The 22,171-nt window shown below is 38.2% G+C and overlaps 1 protein-coding gene across 2 annotated transcripts in view; it reads right to left on the bottom strand.

Moving 5' to 3' along the window:
* LOC101892176 (rapamycin-insensitive companion of mTOR) overlaps window positions 1-22,171 on the bottom strand; it is a 105,266-nt gene that overhangs the window by 27,710 nt on the left and 55,385 nt on the right. The window contains exon 3 of one of the 2 annotated variants that reach the window (XM_011295525.3): window positions 9,497-9,508. The exons of the other annotated variant lie outside the window; for it this stretch is intronic. Coding sequence (XP_011293827.1) covers window positions 9,497-9,508 — 12 coding nt within the window. The remainder of the gene's footprint in view (window positions 1-9,496; window positions 9,509-22,171) is intronic. 2 annotated transcript variants of the gene reach the window in all.

Below are 22,171 nucleotides of genomic sequence, written 5' to 3'. Positions count from 1 at the left end.
GTGAATAATGTTGCTAAAATTGAAATATTGAAATATTGAATGTTAAGCGGTACGGTTATATGGAGGCTATACTTCAGACTGCTGTCATTTCCAAACCAATTATTATTCTATTACTCTAGCGTGATTACAAAAGACGGACGGACTATGTATGGTGGAGGGTATAAAACCCGTCTCAGTTCCTGGGAATTCTGGGATATCATCTGCAGATAAAAAAAATAAATACGCAAAAAAAAAAAAAATACGCATGCATTGAAATACTACAAAAGAGGTTTGACAAAAACTAAAAATTCTGCTCCGCAATAGTTCAATGTGAGATAAAAAACTGCAACAAAGTCAAACGCCAAAATTTTTAACTTTTTTTTAAATTTTATTGAATGAAAGCAAAAATGTCGGAAATAGCATCAAATTTTAGAATAAGTTTAGATTTGTTCGAATTGGTCACCTTTGGTACGAATTGTGACCTTCAAACGGCCAATGAAACCATCACACGCTACCCGAATGTTGCTCTGCGGTATTTTGGCCCATTCCCGGCGAAACGCTTGCTTGAGGTGATCGACACTTTGGCATTTTTTAGTGACAACCTTGATTTCCAAAATACTCCGGACATAATAGTCCAACGGATTGGTATCAGGAGATTTTGGTCGACCTTGTGCGCTGGAAATGAAGCGAGGAACCTCACTTTGTAACTATTCATGGGTGACGCGTGCTGAGTGCTATGGTGCTAAGTCCGGTTAGAATGTTCAAGGCCTGCGGCCAAAATGTTTGCGTGCCCATGGCTTTAATACCCCCTCCAGAATATTTTCGCGATAATATTCGGCATTTATTCTGATGCCATGGTCGATAAATACGAGCGGAGAGCGACCATCGGCTGCTTTGGCGGCCCACCACACCATCACCATGGCCGACGCTTGAGTTCTGGTGGCCAACCGAAGGTGCACATTTTCAGCTGACCTCTTTGGCAAGTGAACACGATCATTTTGTTCGTTTACAAACTGATGGAAAACGAATGTTTCCTCATCGGAGAAAACCAAATTCGGCAGTTCACCACTTTCGGCCAAGCGAAGCAACTCTTTAGCTCTTTTGATACTATTTTCTTCCTGTTGCGGAGTAAGTACTTGCACTTTTTGAAATTTCAATGGCTTACCCCGACCTCATTTTTCAATATTTGCCGAATGGAATATTGCGACATGTTCAGTTCACGAGCCATATTTCGGCCACTGTGACGCGGGATTCGATCAAGTCGCTTCTTTACTTTTCGAACCATTTCTGCTGATGTTGCTGTTTTCTTCCGTCCACTTCCTTGGCGTCGGGCTAACATTTAAATGCTGGAGTGCTCTAGCGATAGCCACTTGTGGGTTTCCAGTCAAATATAAAGAAATCACACTATCACGCTTGAATTCCATCACGAATAACTTTTTTTCTGGAAAATTCTCACCAAAATGCTTTGGTTGGCTTGTAAACAATATAATGAGCTGTCACTGGAATAATTTTAACAGCCAACAGTCGAAGGAGTGGCTTAGAAATGACAGGAGTCTGAAGTTGGTTGCAGTTTTTTCATCTCACCATGTAGAATCTGTCGTTTCAGGTAGTTTTATAATTTTTTTATAACAAATATCAATTAAATTACAAATTTCAATTAAATAACAAAATTTAATTAATAAAAACTTAAATATTCCTATAAGACGTTAAATTAACGCCATCTATAGTTGAATTTCTACATTTCAAAATAGTTATTATTTCGGCAACCAGATGGTTTTTAAACTAATGCTCTGAAGCCAAAGCTGATGTTTATGACTCAGACCGGACAATTTTTCCGGAGTCTCTGCAAAATTGGATCGGCATATTTAAAAGCATAGAAAATCAAAATCGAAACCAAAGTCTATTTTCTGAAAATCTAAAACTTGACTTTGTGTTTTTTTCTCACAAACAAATTTTGACTTCGAATTCTGGTCTTGTCAATAGTTGAAGTCAGTTAACCGAAAATCAACTCACCTATTCAAACTTCTAACACATTTTCTGATTGCTTAGCATTAATGAACGCCATCTATACGTGAATTCCAATATTGTTATTTAGAAAATCGGTTGTATATAGCTCAGTAGCTAACTGTTGTTTAAACTAAAACTTTAAGGCCAAAACCATTATTTATGAGTCTCAGTTGGACAATTTTGTTGCATCAAAAAAGTGGTCGGAACTGCATCGGCATTATTAGAAGAATAGAAAATCAAAACTAGAAACGGGTAAAAGTCATGTTTATTGTGCATCTCTGCAATACCAAAAGTCGATCAATCAAATGTGGACTTAGGTATCTGGAAACCTCTCTCAAGTTTGAAGAGAGAGCATATTCCACAAGCTATAAACATTTCACCATTCAAAATTATATCTTCAAATCGAGCCAAATGCGTTTAGAGCATACAACCCATGCATTACCTTGTTGTGGGAACAATCGAATTAATGCAAGAGGAGAAAAAAAACAATAAGTAATTCAATACTTTTAACACAAAGGGAATATTTACACGCTCTCCAAGTAATTCATGTACGTTCGAACGACTCCCTCCCCCAACACAAACATTTTACCGGGAATATGCAATGATGACATACTTTTAAGAATGGGATGGGTATAGAAAGAAGAGCGAATAGAAGTGTGAAAGGTTGCATTTTGAAGTGTAAAAAATCACAAAATAAAAAAGACAACGAGAAGCTATCCTGTTTCCGAAGTACATATCAATGACAATGTCGATGTCGTCGTTGTATTTGCATTCGCACAATGTGAAATGGGGCGAATAAAATAAAGATTAACGCATCGCATAATACAATGCTGCAGTTTCATGAACTCTCCAACCCATGTAATGCACTGCAAAAAATGCATGAAAATTATTTGAGTCCAGTGAAAGATTGGTAGGCACATATGTCCCTTTCCGCTCTAATACAACTACATACCCCATGCATTACTAGTAGTGAGTTATTCCCCAAAAAAATCTACATTTGTTGTGTGGTGAACTCGATTTCATTCAATTGCAGTAAACACAAAAGGAACGAAAAAAAATCATTGCATATTTTTATTTTTTGGCTCGCAGTTAAAAGTCAATTTCGATTTTTAAAGATTTTAATAGCAAGTCGATCAATCCACGGTTGATTCAGAACTTTTCTCAAAATCTTATGATCCATTTTTAGTGAACGCCATCTATAGTTGAACTTTTATATTGTTATTGCTTAGGGTTTCTGGCCATACTGCATACTTTAAGGCACACTTTTGTTGCTGTTTTTGTTGTTTTTTTAGGCAGTTGACGTTCTTCAGCTGCAATGGATGGGGGTGGACTCCGAGGACGGCATTCATTCTATAACTGCTGATAGCATCCGCGACTGCATCGGTATGAATGCCACTCAGACCTGCCTGATAGGCTTTTTGATCTAGAAGTTTTCTTATAGCGTTGGACCTCCCTCTCACGATCGTATATGTCCTTCCTGACACATCTGGGTGAGAGAGTTGTATCCACCATATGCCTGGGATGACTCTCACGGTAACACTCAAGCATGTACTGCAACGAAAGCATATGATTATGCTGACGTAAAGGGCGGACTTTCGCCTCCTCATGTAGATGGTCCACTGGTGTCATGAGAAAGCACCCCGTCGCAGTTCTCAGGGCAGCATTCTGGCAGGTCTGGATGTGCTTCCACTGCGTAGCACTAGTATTTGCAGACCATAATGGAGCCGCATAGCTGACAACAGACCGACCTATCGCGTTATAAGAAGTCAACAAGGTTTCCTTGTCCGCACCCAAGTGCTGCCCACTAGCGCCTTGCTGACGTAAAGGAAGGACTTCCGCCACCTCATGTAGATGGTCCACTTGTGTCATGAGAAAGCACCCCGTCGCAGTTCTCAGGGCAGCATTCTGGCAGGTCTGGATGTGCTTCCACTGCGTAGCACTAGTATTTGCAGACCATAATGGAGCCGCATAGTTGACAACAGACCGACCTATCGCGTTATAAGAAGTCAACAAGGTTTTTCTTGTCCGCACCCAAATGCTGCCGGCTAGCAGCTTGAGGATTTTGTTTCTCCAGGATAAGGTTACATTGAGAGGAGGCGTTTTTTATACCCTCAGTCATATGGCCCGAAAGGGTATATATTATTTGATACGGCCAAAACGTGCCTCATCGAAATAACAGTTTTAGACCCCAGGTCTCTTTGGACCAAATCTTTTTCGGAACATTTTGAGTCCTTCTAGCGATGTCTATTTGTCTGTCGGGCTGGTGCGCACGATAACTCTCGAAGGTAGTATTCGATTTGGTCCAAAATTGGCACAACGTAATATTATTATCAAACTTGGATCGAGTTCGAAGATGGGCAATATCGACCCATTCCTTCTGGTACCTCCCCCACAAATGATCACAATTTTGAATATTCATGAAGCTCATAAAACGCGAAATTAATATCCGATTCTATTCCGACTTAGCACACTCCAGTATTTACCTCAACCCGAGGTCTGTTATAAAGAGGGTGTGGATCTTCTAGTACCTCCTTAACAATGGGTCAATATTTTAAATAACCAAAACTATTTTAAAATCCGAAATAAGCAGCCGGTTCTCTTCATATTTCACACATGCCATTATTTCTACTAACATGAGATCTGCTGTGAAGATGGAATATGTCGATTCACTCCTTCTGGTATCTCCCCAACAAAGGGTCAAAATTTCGAATATCCATGAAGCTCATAAAACGCAAAATTGACATTCGATTCCATTCAGTATTGGCTCTTTCTTTCTCTTTCTCTCAACACAAGATCTGCTATAAAGATGGTAGTGATCGGACCATTCCTTTTTTCCATGTTTTAAGACATTAGGAACCAGTCGTAAAATTTATAGCATTTTCTGATACGAGGATGACTTTTGCGCCACCTATTATAAACCTCAGGATTTCAACTATTTAATCTGCTTCAAATTAGTTTTTTTAATTTCAATTGTTGTAAAGAACCAGACCTGCTTCAATATTCGCCTCAAGGGCGATTTTCAAATACCTGGTTTCGCACTTTAGAACAACAACATTTTCCTCTTGTAATTCTGTTTTACAACACAGCAGCTAATTGCAGCGCAAGCAATTTTACCCTAAGCTCTGGTAAATGTTTTCGACCTCAGCGATTACACTTTTGCATAGCACCACTTGAAAGCTTAAAGTGCGAGTGTGCGTGAGTGAGTGCGTGCGCGTATGCAACCACCACCAGCACTACCATCCTTCCAATTACCCTCTGGCCGAATGAATGCGCGATGCGTGTATCGACACTTGTAAGGCTATTACACCTTATTACAATGTAATTCAGTGAAATTCAATACGTATAAGTTGGCTTGTAAGTAGGTAAACTGAACATGTGCTGCTCGGCTACCACACAGGCTGATATCCATACCATGGATGATGGTGGTGGTTGGAGTCGGGGTACGCAAAGTAATCTCCTCTCAAGTACATTTACATAAACGTACAACAATAAAAAAAGTACACTGCACAAAAATTGTAATGGAATTAATGTGAGATATCCAAATTGTGAATCATGACAATATTACATCGCGATCAAATCAAAAATATTTATGATCCGAGCGCCAAGTACTGGCTGAGATAAAAAAACTGCAACCAACATTAAGACTGCTGTCATTTCTAAGCCACTCGTCCGACAGCTGTTAAAATTGTTCCAGTGACAGCTCATTATATCGTTTACAAACGTACAACAGCATTTTGGTGAGAATTTTTCAGAAAAAAAAGTTATTCGGGAATTCAAGCGTGATAGTGTGATTGTGGCTGGAAAACCACAAGTGGTTATAGTTAGAGCATTTAAGCATTTAAATGTGAATAAATCTCTTGTGTCTCGTATTATCGCTCGTTACAGGGATACTGGTAGCCGGTAGTCCGACGTCAAGCAAGTGGAAGGAAGAAAACAGCAACGTCAGCAGAAATGGTTCAAAAAGTAAAGAAGTGACTTGATCGAAACCCGTGTCGCAGTGGCCGCAAAATGGCTCATAAACTGAACATATCGCAATATTCCATTCGGCAAATATTGAAAACTGAGTTCGAGGTAAAGCCATCGAAATTTCAAAAAGTGCAAAAACCGCAACAGAAAGAAAATAGACTCAAAAGAGATAAAGAGTTGCTTCGCTTGACCGAAAGTGGTGAACTGCCGAATTTGGTTTTCTCCGATGAGAAAACATTCGTTGTCGTTGTCTAGCAGTTTGTAGATAAACAAGATGATAGTGTTTACTTGCCAAAGAGGTCAGCTGAAAATGTGCACCTTCGGTTGGCCACCAGAACTCAAGCGCCGGGCATGGTGATGGTATGGGTCGCCATATCAGCCGATGGTTGCTCTCCGCTCGTATTCATGGACCGTGGCATCAGAATAAATACAGAATATTATCGCGAAAATATTCTGGAGGGGGTATTAAAGCCTTGGGCACGCAAACATTTTGGCCGCAGACCTTGGACATTCCAACAGGACTCAGCACTATCGCACTCAGCACGTGCCACCCAAGAATGATTACAAAATGAGGTTCCTCGCTTCATTTCCAGCTCACAATGGCCTTCAAAATCTCCGGATACCAATCCGTTGGACTATTGTGTCTGGAGTATTTTGTAAAGCAAGGTTGGCACTGAAAAATACCAAAGTGTCGATCACCTCAAGCAAGCGCTTCGCCGGGAATGGGCCAAAATACCGCAGAACAACATTCGGGCAGCGTGTGACGGTTTCATTGGCCGTTTGAAGGCCATAAATCGTGTCAAAGGGGACCAAATCGAACAAATCTAAACTTATTCTAAAATTTGATTATATTTCCGACATGTTTTGCTTTCATTCAATAAAATTTAAAAAAAAAGTAAAAATATGGCATTTGGATTTTTTTGCGATTTTCCAATAATATGGGTTCATATTGAACTTTGCGAGTCCTAAAACAGGTCAACTTTCCTAGCTCTCTTATAAAATCGTATCAGCCGAATTTAATTCTTTTTTCAGTTAACATTCATTTATACGATGTAAAACAATCTCTATCTCTCCTCCATTTTTATTAACCACCAATTTCACTTGAATCCACATGCATCCCCCCAAACGTTGTAAAATATAAAATTACACCCGTTTACACCATACGATTATCCTTTGTCATCGATATGCAGAAACACCAGCGACACCAACCCCAAACTGCACTCACATTTCATGCAAAGTGTCAGGATTGGCAAAATAAATATTTTCTGGTTGTTTGTTTCTTTTTATTTTTCGCTGCGCAATTCGATATTTGTTGGGAAAGGTCGTGAATGTTTGTCGAAAAATATATCGCCAACAACAACAACAATCACTGTATCAAAAAATATGAGAGAGAGGGAAGAAATCAAGTCCTAAAATACATGGCACACAAACCAAACCAAACCGAAAACCAAGGTAACCGGAAAACCGAACAACCAAACATGTTTAAATGGTAAATTAAACACATGTTGGTCGCCATGTGGTTCTTCAGGCGCGCACACACACAAGGACATACATATATATAGAGTTTTACTGGTCAAAAGGACAACGACATCATCAATATGGACACAATGATATTATTATAATCGAGTAGTATGATGATGTTGAAATTTTGTGGTTGAAATAGGGCACGGGAGCTTTTGATGTAAACATGGTGTTTGCCATGTTAACCATGGCCAATGAACCAGTATGTGTGTTTTGGCATTTGTTCTACACAATTTAAAATTATTGTTGACTTTAGAAAAGAGAACTTAGAAATACTACTAAAGGAAATACTACTACTAGGGGTCGGTTTCGGAGCTTTAGAAGGTAGGTCTTCTATCTATAGAAGAAGATTCGGAAGGTCTTTTACCTATAGAAGAGCTTCAGAAGGTCTTCTATACATAGAAGAGCTTTAAAAAGTCTATCCATAAAAGAGCTTTAGAAGGTCTTCTATCTATAGAAGAGCCTCAGAAGGTCTTTTATCTATAGAATAGCCTCAGCAGGTCTTCTATCTATAGGAGAGCGTCAGAAGGTCTTCTATCTGTAGAAGAGCTTCAAAAGGTCTTCTATCTATAGAAGAGCTTCAGAAGGGTTTCTATCTATAGAAGAGCTTCAGAAGGGTTTCTATCTATAGAAGAGTTACGGAAGGTCTTCTGTCCATAGAAGAGCTTCAGAAGGTCTTCTATCTATAGAGGAGCTTCAGAAGGTCTTCTATCTATAGAAGAGCTTCAGAAGGTCTTCTCTCTATAGAAGAGCTTCAGAAGGTCTTCTCTCTATAGAAGAGCTTCAGAAGGTCTTCTCCCTATAGAAGAGCTTCAGAAGGTCTTCTCCCTATAGAAGAGCTTCAGAAGGTCTTCTCCCTATAGAAGAGCTTCAGAAGGTCTTCTCCCTATAGAAGAGCTTCAGAAGGTCTTCTACCTATAAAAGAGCTTCAGAAGGTCTTCTCCCTATAGAAGAGCTTCAGAAGGTCTTCTCCCTATAGAAGAGCTTCAGAAGGTCTTCTCCCTATAGAAGAGCTTCAGAAGGTCTTCTCCCTATAAAAGAGCTTCAGAAGGTCTTCTCCCTATAGAAGAGCTTCAGAAGGTCTTCTCCCTATAGAAGAGCTTCATCTATCTATAGAAGAGCATCAGAAGGTCTTCTATCTATAGAAGAGCATCAGAAGCTCTTTTATCTATAGAATAGCTTCAGAAGCTCTTTTATTTATAGAAGAGCTTCAGAAGCTCTTTTATTTATAGAAGAGCTTCAGAAGCTCTTTTATTTATAGAAGAGCTTCAGAAGCTCTTTTATTTATAGAAGAGCTTTAAAAAGACTTCCTTTCATAAAAAAACCTCCAAAGTTGTTAATCCACAGAAGAGCTTTACAAAATCTTATATTCATAAAAGAGCTTCAGAAGGTCTTCTATCTATAGAAGAAAAAAGAGCTTTTTTGAGGTCTTCTGTCTAAAGAAGAACTTTAAAAGTTCAGAAATCTCTACATTTAATAGAAGACATTATGTACTGTGGTTTTTCCATAATAGAGCTTCAAAAGGCCTTCTTTCCCTAGTAGATCTTTAAAACTTTTCTATTCATAGGTGGCCTATGAGAAATCTTCTATACTTAAAAGACCTCTTAGGCATTCCATATCGTTAAAAGACCTTCTACCCCCAGAAGACCTGTTATAGGTCTTCTATCTCCAGTCGGCCTGTTAGAAGTCTCCTTCAATAGAAAAGCAGTTGTATGTCTTCTTCTGTTAAGGGATCTTCTAACCATGAAACACCCGTTGAAGGTCTTCTATCCATCAACCCGACCGGTCAGATGTCTTCTATCAATAAGAGACCTGTCAAGGGCTTTCTATCCATACAAGTCCTGTAACACTTTTAGGGATCCCAAATATCTAGAAGACCTTTGTTTTCAAAGAAGGAGAATAGCCCCTCCCCTCCCCTAGCTCATCCACAGATATATTTGATATAAAGAAGTCTAATTCCACATAAGACATGTTACGGGCCTTTGTTTTCATTGTCCTCTTCAAAAAGTTTTTGAATACTTACACCATTTTTTTCCTGCAAATAAAGAACACAAATATTTTTGTTATTAAAAATGGAAAATATTCAATAATTTTATAAACAAAATATCTAAAAATACATTTAAATACCTCCCCCCATTTAACTCCATTTAGGGAATCATTAGTTCCCACCTGGGCTTCCGCTTGACTTGTGTGGGGGATTCGGATTCCTCCAATTGCCCTCATAAACAATAATTAAAGTATCTGTAAACGCCAAATGTGTGTCGATGTGCGTGCATGTGTGTGTGAGTGAACATAATGAATACTTTCTAGCTCACCATTTGCACCTCATATATGGGGGGCCGGGATTTCCATCCCCCACCACCCCAATGGCACCTGCCACAACAACTACAACATTGTATTATGCGCTATGAATAGATAAACAAATCTCTGTTTCGACACCTGTCGTCGAGTGGTCGTCGGCGGTCATATATATTTCAATTCCCGTCAAGTTCAATTCATAGCACTTTGCCGATCAATGCCGATGAAATTCAATTAAGTTGTCAATTGAAATGTGGTTGGGGGGGGGGGTGCAGTTAGAGGGGCAGTGTGCTAGAAAACCTACCTACATTACTTCCACGGAATATATTATTCTTTAAAAAAAAAAAATGTGCCAGTGCCTAGACCAGACACTAGACACTCTAATTGGTGTTGTATTTAAAAATAGATTTTTCTTTTGTTTTATAAAGAGGCCAATAAAGGTGTAATTTATTAGTAATATTAATTAAAGCGGACAAGCACAAACACCTCGAGACTTTCACCATTTGATAATATAATGGAAGTATTTTCAGTATGTGCCTTCTATGGTTCTACGAGGCAATGATGGAATATTGATTCTATCATCGTATTTTTGGTATTAATTTGTGCACCTGCGGATGGGTTAACATGAACCTGTCATATGAAATAATAATTATTAACCATATGCCATCAAGAGTCAATCAATGAATTTCAAAAACCTTCGCTCAATGGCTAGATTCATAGAGGTAAAAAAAAATATATAATTTTCCGGATGATGAAAATTTCCAAACCCAAATTTTATTTTGGGGTTCCCAGGTGTCGTGCCTTTGGCACATTTTGGCAAATGTTTTGACTAGTACTCAGATTGAAGACTACGAGTTTTACACAAAGTTCACTTCCGACTGTTTTTTTATGTTGGGGCGCCAGCAAGTTCCCTTTTTTAAAAGTAAGAGCTAGAGTCAATGTTCAAAATAGAAATTATACAGGGCGAGATGAAAAAACCAACTTCAGACTGCTGTCATTTCTAAGCCACTCGCCCGACAGCTGTTAAAATTATTCCAGTGACAGCTCATTATATTGTTTACAAGCGTACGAAAGCATTTTGGTGAGAATTTTCCAGAAAAAAAGTTATTCGTGATGGAATTCAAGCGTGATAGTGTGATTTCTTTATATTTGGCTGGAGAAGCACAAGTGGCTATCGTTAGAGCACTCCGTCATTTAAATGTGAATAAATCTTTTGTGTCTCGTACCATCGCTCGTTACCGTGATACTGGTAGCGTAGCTCGACGTCAAGGAAGTGGACGGAAGAAAACCGAAACATCAGCAGAAATGGTTCGAAAAGTAAAGAAGCGACTTGATCGAAGACCGCGTCGCAGAGGCCGAAAAATGGCTCCTGAGCTGAACATATCCCAATATTCCATTTGGAAATATTCGGTAAAGCCATTGAAATTCCAAAAAGTGCAAGAACTTACACCGCAAGAGAAAGAAAATAGACCCAAAAGAGCTAAAGAGATGCTTCGCTTGGCCGAAAGTGGTGAACTGTCGAATTTGGTTTTCTCCGATGAGAAGACATTCGTTGTCCAGCTGTTTGTAAATAAACAAAATGATCGTGTTTACTTGCCAAAGAGGTCAGCTGAAAATGTACACCTTCGGTTGATCACCAGAACTCAAGCCCCGGCCATGGTGAGGGTGTGGGCCGCCATAACAGCCGATGATTGCTTTCCGCTCGTATTAATCGGCTGTGGCATCAGAATAAATGCCGAATATTATCGCGAAAATATTCTGGAGGAGCCTTGGGCGCGCAAACATTTTGGCCGCAGACTTTGGACATTCCAACAGGACTCAGCACCATCGCACTCAGTACTCAATGATTACAAAATGCACAATGACCACAAAAATCTCCGGACTATTGGTCTGGAGTATTTTAGAAAGCAAGGTTAGCAATAAAAAAATAACAAAGTGTCGATCGCCATAAGCAAGCGCTTCGCCGGGATTGGGCAAAAATACCTCAGAGCAACATTCAAGCAGTGTGTGACAGTTTCATTGGCTGTTTGAAGGCCATACTTCGTGCCAAAGTTGACCAATTCGAACAAATCCAAACTTATTCGGAAATTTGAAGCTTTTCCGACATTTTTTAGTTTTCGTTCAATAAAATTTAAAAAAAAAAAAGTAAAAATTTTTTTTTTCTCACCCTGTATAAACTTCTAAAACGTCTAAAATTTCGATAAGTTACAAACGCAATGATGAACATACCCTCTATACTATGTATGGTGGAGGGTACAAAAATTGTCACCCTTTGTGAAGAAGGTACCAGAAGAAGAAGGCCTATGTTTATCATGTTCACACGAGATGTTGTATTGGATGCTCATTTCGCATTATATGGGCGTTTTGGTATTTAAAATTTTGACCCCTTTTTTGGGGGGAGGTACCAAAAGAAATTGGTCGATAAATTCCATCTTCACACAAGATCTGAATTTTTCCTACACAAATTTTTTTGTGTTTCCCACTGTAATTGTGCTATGAGAGAAGGCCTATTGAAGAGAATTCTCAACCTTTGCAGTTTTTTTCATCTCCTAAAAGAATGCTCAGGAATTTATATTTCTCACCTCACGCATAACGACTCTCTTTAAGGAAGTGTCGGAGGACCTTTATGCCTACTCCGAATTATTTTAGGACAAATTTCAAAATTTTTGGTAATTTGTAATGATTTGCGCAAATTAAGAGAGTTATTAATAGCTTTTAAAATCCCTATTTCAACAGTGTAATCTTTTTTGTATTTTTGCCTAAAAGTATGCTAATATATTGGGATTTGTTGGTCAACACTTTTGCCCACTACTGAAAGATGGCGCTCGTCAAATGTTCAATGGCGTTCGAGTTCGAACTATTCTAAGACGACTTTTTAAAAACCCTGTAGCAACTTTGTTTAGACCATCACATAAAATGTGGACCTTATGCAAAATTTCAGATCCCTGATGTAACCGTTTTCAAGAGCCTTAAATCACTGATCGCTCAGTCAATTTGAGTTTTTAAAAAATTCCAACAAAATACCTATTCCTATTAGAAAAATTGCAAATTTTTTTCCGACAATATATTGTTGTTGTTGCTTTCGTTTGGTTTTCAATTAAATTGTTTTGGTCTTTTACGCTGATGGTTGGCCATTTTACACATGTTGACGTCAACTTTGACTACAAAAATGTACTTGTCGTGTGTGTCGGTTTGGGACCCATAGTTTACAACCAACGAACATCATCATCTCCATCATCGTCGTCGTAGTCTGTCTGATGGTGACGGCAATTGCAACGCCATTATTTGGTGTGGTCCTACGGCATAGTCAGAACACTTCAAAGGGGGGTAGCTGCAGAACAGCCATGCAACGACATCAGAAATCAACAGCAGCAGCAATTACAACTACAACAACAAGAACAACAATCATCCATTGAAATGCCAAATTCATTGGAATCACAACAACATCCGTACAACCTACCGAGCGAGCGAGCGAATGACCGTCCGGCCACATCCAAACGATTGCATGAATGAATGAATCGTTTTTGGTGCAGATTTGTATGAATGAAATTTTACACAAAAATAAACATAGACATCGACAACAACAACAACAACAACAACAGACTTGTAAACAAAAACAAACCGACAGACGGATGGATGGATGGACGGACGGACATATAGATAGAGAGATGGATGGATGGTTGGACGGAAAATTTATTGGAATTGTGGCTGATTATGATGAAGTCGAGTCTGTTCGATTGATATCAGAGTCGGTTGGAAGGAGGCTGCAGCAGGCAGCAATTGTCGCCGTTGTTGCTGTTAATAGCATTGGACCTGCCAACCAGCCAGTCAATCTGCCTGCCTGCCTGCTAATGGGTTTGCCTATGTAACCATTGGGAGCTGGGCAGAGCAGGCAGCCTTTGCCTGTTTATTTTGCTTTTATGGTGAGCGAACTCATTTTGAGTTTTGTAGCACTGTTTTTTGTCGAAAGGTTCGTTGCCGATTTATTTGTATTGGATTTTTGCTGATGAAATTGTGTTTTCGCATTACATGCCGACGACGCCACTGCTGCGGCCGCCACAAAAACAACACCCCAGCAGTAATAACAATTTGTTATTGTAGCCACCGTCGTTGTTGTTGTCGTCGTTGCTGCGGCTGTTTTGTAAACAACAATCGAAATTGTTGGATATTTTTAACCGAAGGAAACCGAGTCAGCCAAAACAACAACAATTTGTTTTTAAATGTGCATTTTGCACATTTCAACAATTTACATATCGCAAATTTTCGCAATTTCACAATCGACCAACCAACCAACCCAGGCATGAGAGGAAGAATAATGCGAAAACTATTGCAATTCCAAAAATGACTCAAAATTGTTTTGTTGTGATATTTAATCTGACGAAATTTTAAGAAATATTGGGATGGGTCGGGATCACACAAATTTCGAATAAAAAACTAGTGACAAATATCGCTAAAATCATCAAAATGTCGCTAAAATCATCAAAATCGGGGCTAACCAAAACGTGAACCTGCACAGACAGTTTTCTGTCATAAGCTGTAGTATCCATTGCGAACTTCAAATATCAAATTTAAAACATTTCTGATAAATGATGCCGCTTAAATCACCAAAATATCGAAAATGGGGAGGTACCGCTATATGGAGGCTATACGAAGACGTGGATCTAAACAGACAATTTTTTTCATAGGATGAGGTAGCCATTACGAACTTCAAATACCAAATTAAAAACAATTCCGATGAATTATTTTGCTAAAATCATCAAAATACCGAATATCGGGAGATACCGTTATATATGCACGTGCAAGTGCACAGACAATTTTCTTTCTTAGGCTGTAGTAGACATTACTAACTTCAAATACCAAATTTGAAACAATTCCGGTAAATAATGTCGCTAAAATCGTCAAAATATCGAATATTGGGAGGTGCCGTTATATGGGGGCTATACCATGACTTGGACCTGTAGGGACAATTTTATGTTGCAGGCTGTAATATCCATTGCGAACTTCAAATATCAAATTTGAATCATTTCTGATGAATAATGCCGCTTAAATCACCAAAATGCCGAAAATGGGGAGGTACCGAAATATGGAGGCTGTACGAAAACATGGACCTGAACAGACAGTTTTCTGTCATAGGCTGTAGAATCCATTACGAACTACAAATACCAAATTTGAAACAATTCCGGTTAATAATGTCGCTAAAATTATCAAAATATCGAAAATGGGGAGGTACCATTACATGGGGGCTATACGAAGACGTGGACCTGCACAGACAAATTTCTGTCTAAGGCTGAAGTATACATTAAGAACATCAAATAAATATAAATAATATACACATGGTGGGGGAAGTACCAAAATGAGTGGTCCAACATATTCCATTTTCGCACCAGATTTTATGTTGATAGAAATATTGGGATGTGTCGAGTTTGAAAAGAATCTGATGCTCATTTCGCGTTTTATGAGCCTCATGGTTATTCAACTTTATTTTTGGGGACGAAGGGACACCCCCTGATCGTCTCCAAATGCCATGAAACGGATTTGGTCAAAGAGACCTCGAGTCTAAAACCGTTATTTCGATAAGAAACCTTTTGCCCGTATCAAATGATATACAGGGTGAGAAAAAAAAACTTCAACAAACGCCATAAGTTTTACTTTTTTAAAATTTTATTGAATGAAAGCAAAATATGTCGAAAATAGCATCAAATTTCACAACAAGTTTAAATTTGTTCGAATTGGTCACCTTTGGCACAAATTATGGCCTTCAAACGGCCAATGAAAACGTCACACGCTGCCCGAATGTTGCCTTGCGGTATTTTGGCCCATTCCCGGCGAAGCATTTGCTTGAGGTGATCGACACTTTGGTATTTTTTAGTGCCAACCTTGCTTTTCAAAATACTCCAGACACAATAGTCCAACGGATTGGTATCCGGAGATTTTGATGGCCATTGTGTGTTGGAAATGAAGCGAGGAACCTCATTTTGTAACCATTATTGGGTGAAGCGCGCTGAGTGCGATGGTGCTGGCTCCTGTTGGAATGTCCAAGGTTGCGGCCAAATGTTTGCGTGCCCAATGCTTTAATACACCCTCCAGAATATTTTCGAGATAATATTCGGTATTTATTCTGATGCCACGATCGATTAATACGAACGGAGAGCAACCATTGGCTGATTTTGGCAGCCCACACCATGACCTTGGTCGGCGCTTGAGTTCTGGAGACCAACCGAAGGTGCACATTTTCAGCTGACCTCTTTGGCAAGTAAACACAATAATTTTGTTTTTTTTACAAACTACTGGACAACGAATGTTTTCTCATCGGAGAAAACCAAAGTCGGCAGTTCACCACTTTCAGCCAAGCGAAGCAACTTTTTAGCTCATTTGAGACTATTTTCTTTCGGTTGCGGTGTAAGTTCTTGCACTTTTTGTAATTTCAATGGCTTTACCCGGAGCTAATTTTTCAATATCTGCCGAATGGAATATTGCGATATGTTCAGCTCACTAGCCATTTTTCGGCCACTGTGACGCGGATTTCGATCAAGTCGCTTCTTTACTTTTCGAATCATTTCTGCTGATGTTGCTGTTTTCTTCGGTCCACCTCCTTGACATCGGACTACGCTACCTGTATCACGTAACGAGCGATGGTACGAGACACAAGAGATTTATTCACATTTATATGCTGGAGTGCTCTAACGATAGCCACTGGTGGTTTTCATACTACCACGCTTTAATTCCATCATGAATAACTTTTTTTCTGGAAAATTCTCACCAAAATGCTTTTGTACGCTTGTAAACAATATCATAAGCTGTCACTGGAATAATTTTAACAGCTGTCGGACGAGTGGCTGAGAAATGACAGCAGTCTGAAGTTGGTTGCAGTTTTTTTCATTTCACCATGTATACTCTCTGTAGCCATGTGGCTGAGGATATAAAATTTTTCGTGAAATAATTTTTTGTTTTGTTTTTTTTTTTTTTTATCTTAAAGAAAACAAAAAAAGTGGCAGTGATATCAACGAATTACACCACACTTTAATCGGTCTTGTTACGCTGGAATTTTTTTTTGTGGAAATTCCAATTCGTTGTTGTTATAAACCATAAAACTGCATTAATGTGTTTTCAAAATTACTTCCATGGAAATCTGGTGGCGATTGCCACAATTACATACATTTGAAATTTTGTTTTGTTTGTTTGAAATGTGCAAAATTTCAATTATAATTGACATGATTGATCAATGGGGGGATTGATTCCAAGAAATCCAAATAATTTGTTATTTTCAATAAAAATAAATGCCAGATGTAAAAAATTTGATGTAAGCTTTTTGGCACACAATTTTTTTGGTAATGAAAAGCATTTTTTGGAGAAAAAAACCTATTACTGGGGACTGATGGATTAAAACCCGTAAAACTCAGCCTACAGAGGCTATTTACGCCGCAAAAAATATTATTTACAAATAATGTAATATAGAAGTTATGAAATAGGACCTCCTAACACCAACCTAGGCAGATGTTAAAGAATTTTTTCAAGGACCTTGTAATCAAGGCCCGTTAAGGACTAGTTGTCAAAAAATATTTTCTTCAAGGAATTTTTAAAAGATCTTCTGATCAACTACTGCAGATTTTTTAAGGATTTCCAACGAAAAATCTTTCAATTTTTCAAGAATTTCTAAATGACCCCTTCTGAACCACAAATCTCGACTTTTAAAAACCATTTCTCAAGTACCTTTATTTTAAAAACATTAAGGTCCATCAGATATTAGACTTTAATGATATTCAGACTAACAATTTTTCCTAAAGAAAATATATTAAAAAACCGATCATGAACCCTGTATTTTATTCAAAAAATTATATATCAAGAACCTATATCAAGGACCTCCTGATCAACAATAGCCGGTATTTTAAGACATTCGTACACTATTGTAGTCCGACGTCAGGGAAGTGGATGGAAGAAAACAGCAACATTAGCAGATATGGTTCAAAATATCCGAAAGTGATGAACTGCCGAATTTGGTTCTCTCCGATGAGAAAACATTCCTTGTCCAGCAGTTTGTAAACAAACAAAATGATCGTGTTTACTTGCCAAAGAGGTCAGCTGAAAATGTGCACCTTCGGTTGGCCACCAGAACTCAAGCGCCGGCCATGCTGATGGTGTGGACCGCCATAACAGCCGATGGTCGCTCTCTGCTCGTATTCATGAACCGTGGCATCAGAATAAATGCCGAATATTTCGCGAAAATATTCTGGAGGGTGTATTAAAGCCTCGGACACGCAAATATTTTGGCTGCAGATCGTAGATATTCCAACGGGACGCAGCACCATCGCGCTCAGAACGCGCCACCCAAAAATGGTTACAAAATAGGGTTCCTCGCTTCATTTCCAGCGCAAAATGTCCACCAAAATCTCCGGACAAAAATCCGTTGGGCTATTGTGTCTGGAGTATTATGGGAAGCTAGGTTGGCACTAAAAAATACCAAAGTGTCGATCTCCTCAAGCAAGGCCTTCGCCGGAAATGGGTCAAAATACCGCAAGCAAAATTCGGGCCGCGTGTGACGGTTTCATTGGCCGTTTGAAGGCCATAATTCGTGTCAAAGGTGACCAATTCGAGCAAATCTAAACTTATTCTAAAATTTGATGCTATTTCCGACATTTTTTGCGTTCATTCAAAAAAAATTTAAAAAAAATATGTAAAAATTATAACATTTGACTTTGTTGCATTTTTTGCTCACCCTGTAGATCCATACAGTGGTACCTCCCAGTATTCAGTTATTGGATGATTTAACTCAATTTTCCATTGGATTTGTCTCAAAGTTGCCTTTTGTTTTTCAGAATAGGTTCCACGTTTTCTGGCATATAAATGTCTATGCAGTTCCACGTTTTAGTAAAGCACTTACATACGAGTACCATCCTAAACTTGATGTGTTTATAATTTTAACCATGTTTTCAATGGAATTTTTTGCAATTTGATACTTGAAGTTCGTAATAATTAAAATTTATCGATATGGTACTAGGTTCGCATATGATTCAAAGGCATCTTAACCATATAAATTTGTATCAATGTTCCTAATAACAAATATAATGTAATAGCTTCAATGATGGATCTCGGCACTTATAGACATGTTTTTAAAAGTGTTACTCTCCAAATGGTGGAGGGCATTGAAAAATTCGACCCGGACAGGCTTTACTGATTTTCTGGATTTTATTTCAAAAATCGTGGATTTTTTGCGAAAATTACTAAAAAACTTCCCGGTATGAAATCTTAATATGATGTTTTTCAAGAGCCCTCTGGCAGAATATCGTGGATTTTTAAGATTTTTCCACAGAAATTACAATATTTGTGGGCATTGAAAAATTCAACCCGGACAGGCTTTACTGATTTACTGGATTTAATTTAAAATATTGTGGATTTTTTGCAAAATTTACTTAAAAACTTCCGGCTATGCAATTATGATCTGATGTTATTCAAGTGCCCTCTGGCAGAATATCGTAGATTTTTAAGATTTTTCCACAGAAATTACAATATTTGTGGGCATTGAAAAATTCAACCCGGACAGGCTTTACTGGATTTTATTTCAAAAATTATGGATTTTTTGCGAAATTTACTTAAAAACTTCCGGCTATGCAATTCTGATCTGATGTTATTCAAGAGCCCTCTGGCAGAATATCGTGGATTTTTAAGATTTTTCCACAGAAATTACAATATTTGTGGTGAGGAGCAAAGGGCGTTTCCTTATTAAAGTTTACATAAAAATGTATTACTTACTACACATACAAACAATATTTGGAGAAATTTACCTGAAAAGATAAAAAAAGAATTTCAATTAAATAAAAATTTAACAAATTTAATGAATATTAAAAAGCACAATAAAAAATTGTTCCCAAGTTTTGAAGCAAATATTTTTTTCTTTCCCCAGAAAGCTAAAATCCTATAATTCTTAAGAAAATTAAATGCCTCAAATAAAAGTCTTAATGGGACAAATGGTCTCCACATCTGGAGGTGATAAAAATGAAAAACTAAATCAACAAACGATATGACGATATGAATTGTCGTCATATGGTATAACTTTTGTTTTTTTTTTTTGATTTGTTGCATTAACAAACAAAAAATTTTTAGAAATCAACAAAAATCTGGAAGAAATTACTTTTATCTACCTTAGCACTGAAATGACAACCTTAAACCAGTGCATTCCACAGGTAACTAATTTTAACATTTCTCCCAAATATTTGGTTTGAAAATTTAACTTTAAATGTCCTCTTTTTACATCAAAGAGCTTTAAGACAGTATTTTAGATCCACGTAGAGGTTCATTTACATCTTGATGATGAGCTTGTAAATACCAAGTGGGTGCTAACGATTTCTTCTCCACATTAAAGTTTATAACAGGTTGGTGTTATTCATTTGTTTGTTTTTTGTGAAAACTAATAACAACAGCAACAATAACAACACATACACCAATGCCATAAAAACAAATGAAATGCAATAAGACAAACACAACGGAATCTAATTTCAAATAGCACAAATGTGTGAATAAGTAAACAAAAACATTACATATGGGGGCTTCCATTGGGATTGACTTATTTTGTGTGGAAAAAATGAGATAACTTAATGAGGACATTTTTCAGCTATTTAAGTCAGATTTTTTCGACAGCAAAAAATGCTCTGCTGTTACTGAGACCTGATTTTTATACCCTCCACCATAGTATGGAGGGTATACTAAGTTTGTCATTCCGTTTGTAACACCTCGAAACATACATTTTAGACCCCACAAACTAAATATATTCTTGATCGGAAAAAAATACAATGTCGATTTAGTGATGTCCGAAATAAAGTAGGTTGATAAAATTTTACTCAAATTCATATTATATCTGCATTAGGGCCTCCCTATTTTCGGTATTTTGGTGATTTAAGGGACGTTATTCACCGGAACTGTTTCAAATTTGGTATTTGAAGTTCCTATTGTATACTACAACCTATGACAGAAAATTGTCTGTGCAGGTCTACGTTTTGGTATAGCCCCCATATATTGATACTTATGGCTTATGAGAAAAGTTGCCTATGCAGGTCCACGTCGTCGTATAGACCCTAACATAAGGGCTACATTCGGTATTTTTAATATTTTAACAGACATTTTTAACGGATTTAATTTTTTTGAAAAATGTCGACTTCGTTCCAAATGATGAAGGCTATTCAAATTTGGCCCGCTCGGACACAGTTTTTTTATTTGATTTTCTATAAAAATATGTGTCAGAGTTAACTGAGAACTGATTTTTTATAGCCAAAATATGTGCCTCAGTTGTAGTGACTGAGGACCGATTCGTGCCCCAGTGTTAACGTACAGGGTGAGATAAATAAACTGTAACAAAGTCAAACGCCATAATTTTTACATTTTTTTTAATTTTATTGAATGAAAGCAAAAAATGTCGGAAATAGCATCAGATATTAGAATAAGTTTAGAGTTGTTCGAGTTGGTCACCTTTAGCACGAAATATGGCCTTCAAACGGCCAATGAAACCGTCAGACGCTGACCGAATGTTGCTCTGCGGTATTTTGTCCCATTCCCCGCAAAGCGCTTGCTTGAGATGATCGACACTTTGGTATTTTTTAGTTCCAACCTTGCTTTCCAAAATACTCCAGACACAATAATCCAACGGATTGGTATCCGAAGATTTTAGTGGCCATTGTGCGCTGGATATGAAACGAGGGACCTCATTTTGTAGCCATTCTTGGGTGGCGCCTGCTGAGTGCGATGGTGCTGAGTCCTGTTGGAATGTTCAAGGTATGGGGCCAAAATGTTTGCATGCCCAAGGCTTTAATACACCCTCCAGAATCTTTTGGCGATAATATTCGGCATTTATTCTGATGCTACGGTCGATTAATACGAGCGGAGAGCGAACATCAGCTGTTATGGCGGCCCACACCATCACCATGGCCGCCGTTTGAGTTCTGGTGGCCAACCGAAGGTGCAAATTTTCAGCTGACCTCTTTGGCAAGTAAACACGATAATGTTGTTTGTTTACAAACTGCTGGACAACGAAAGTTTTCTCATCGGAGAAAACCAAACTCGGCAGTTCACCACTTTGGGGCAAGCGTAGCGAAGCAACGCCTTAGCTCTTTTGAGTCTATTTTCTTTCCGTTGCGGTGTAAGTTCTTACACTTTTTGGAATTTCAATGGCTTTACCCCGAGCTTATTTTTCAATATTTGCCGAATGGAATATTGCGATATGTTCAGCTCACCAGCCATTTTTCGGCCACTGCGATGCGGGTTTCGATCAAGCCGCTTCTTTATTTTTCGAACCATTTTTGCTGATGTTGCTATCTTTTTTTTGTCCACTTCCTTGACTTCGGGATACGCTACCAGTAGCCCGATCACGGTAACGAGTGATGGTACGAAACACAAAAAATTTATTCACATTTAA

The sequence above is a fragment of the Musca domestica genome, unplaced genomic scaffold (assembly GCF_030504385.1).
Source record: "Musca domestica strain aabys unplaced genomic scaffold, Musca_domestica.polishedcontigs.V.1.1 2, whole genome shotgun sequence".
Classification (NCBI taxonomy): Eukaryota; Metazoa; Arthropoda; class Insecta; order Diptera; family Muscidae; genus Musca; species Musca domestica.
Note: the sequence above shows the minus strand (reverse complement) of the source record. Positions and strands in the feature narration are given on the sequence as shown.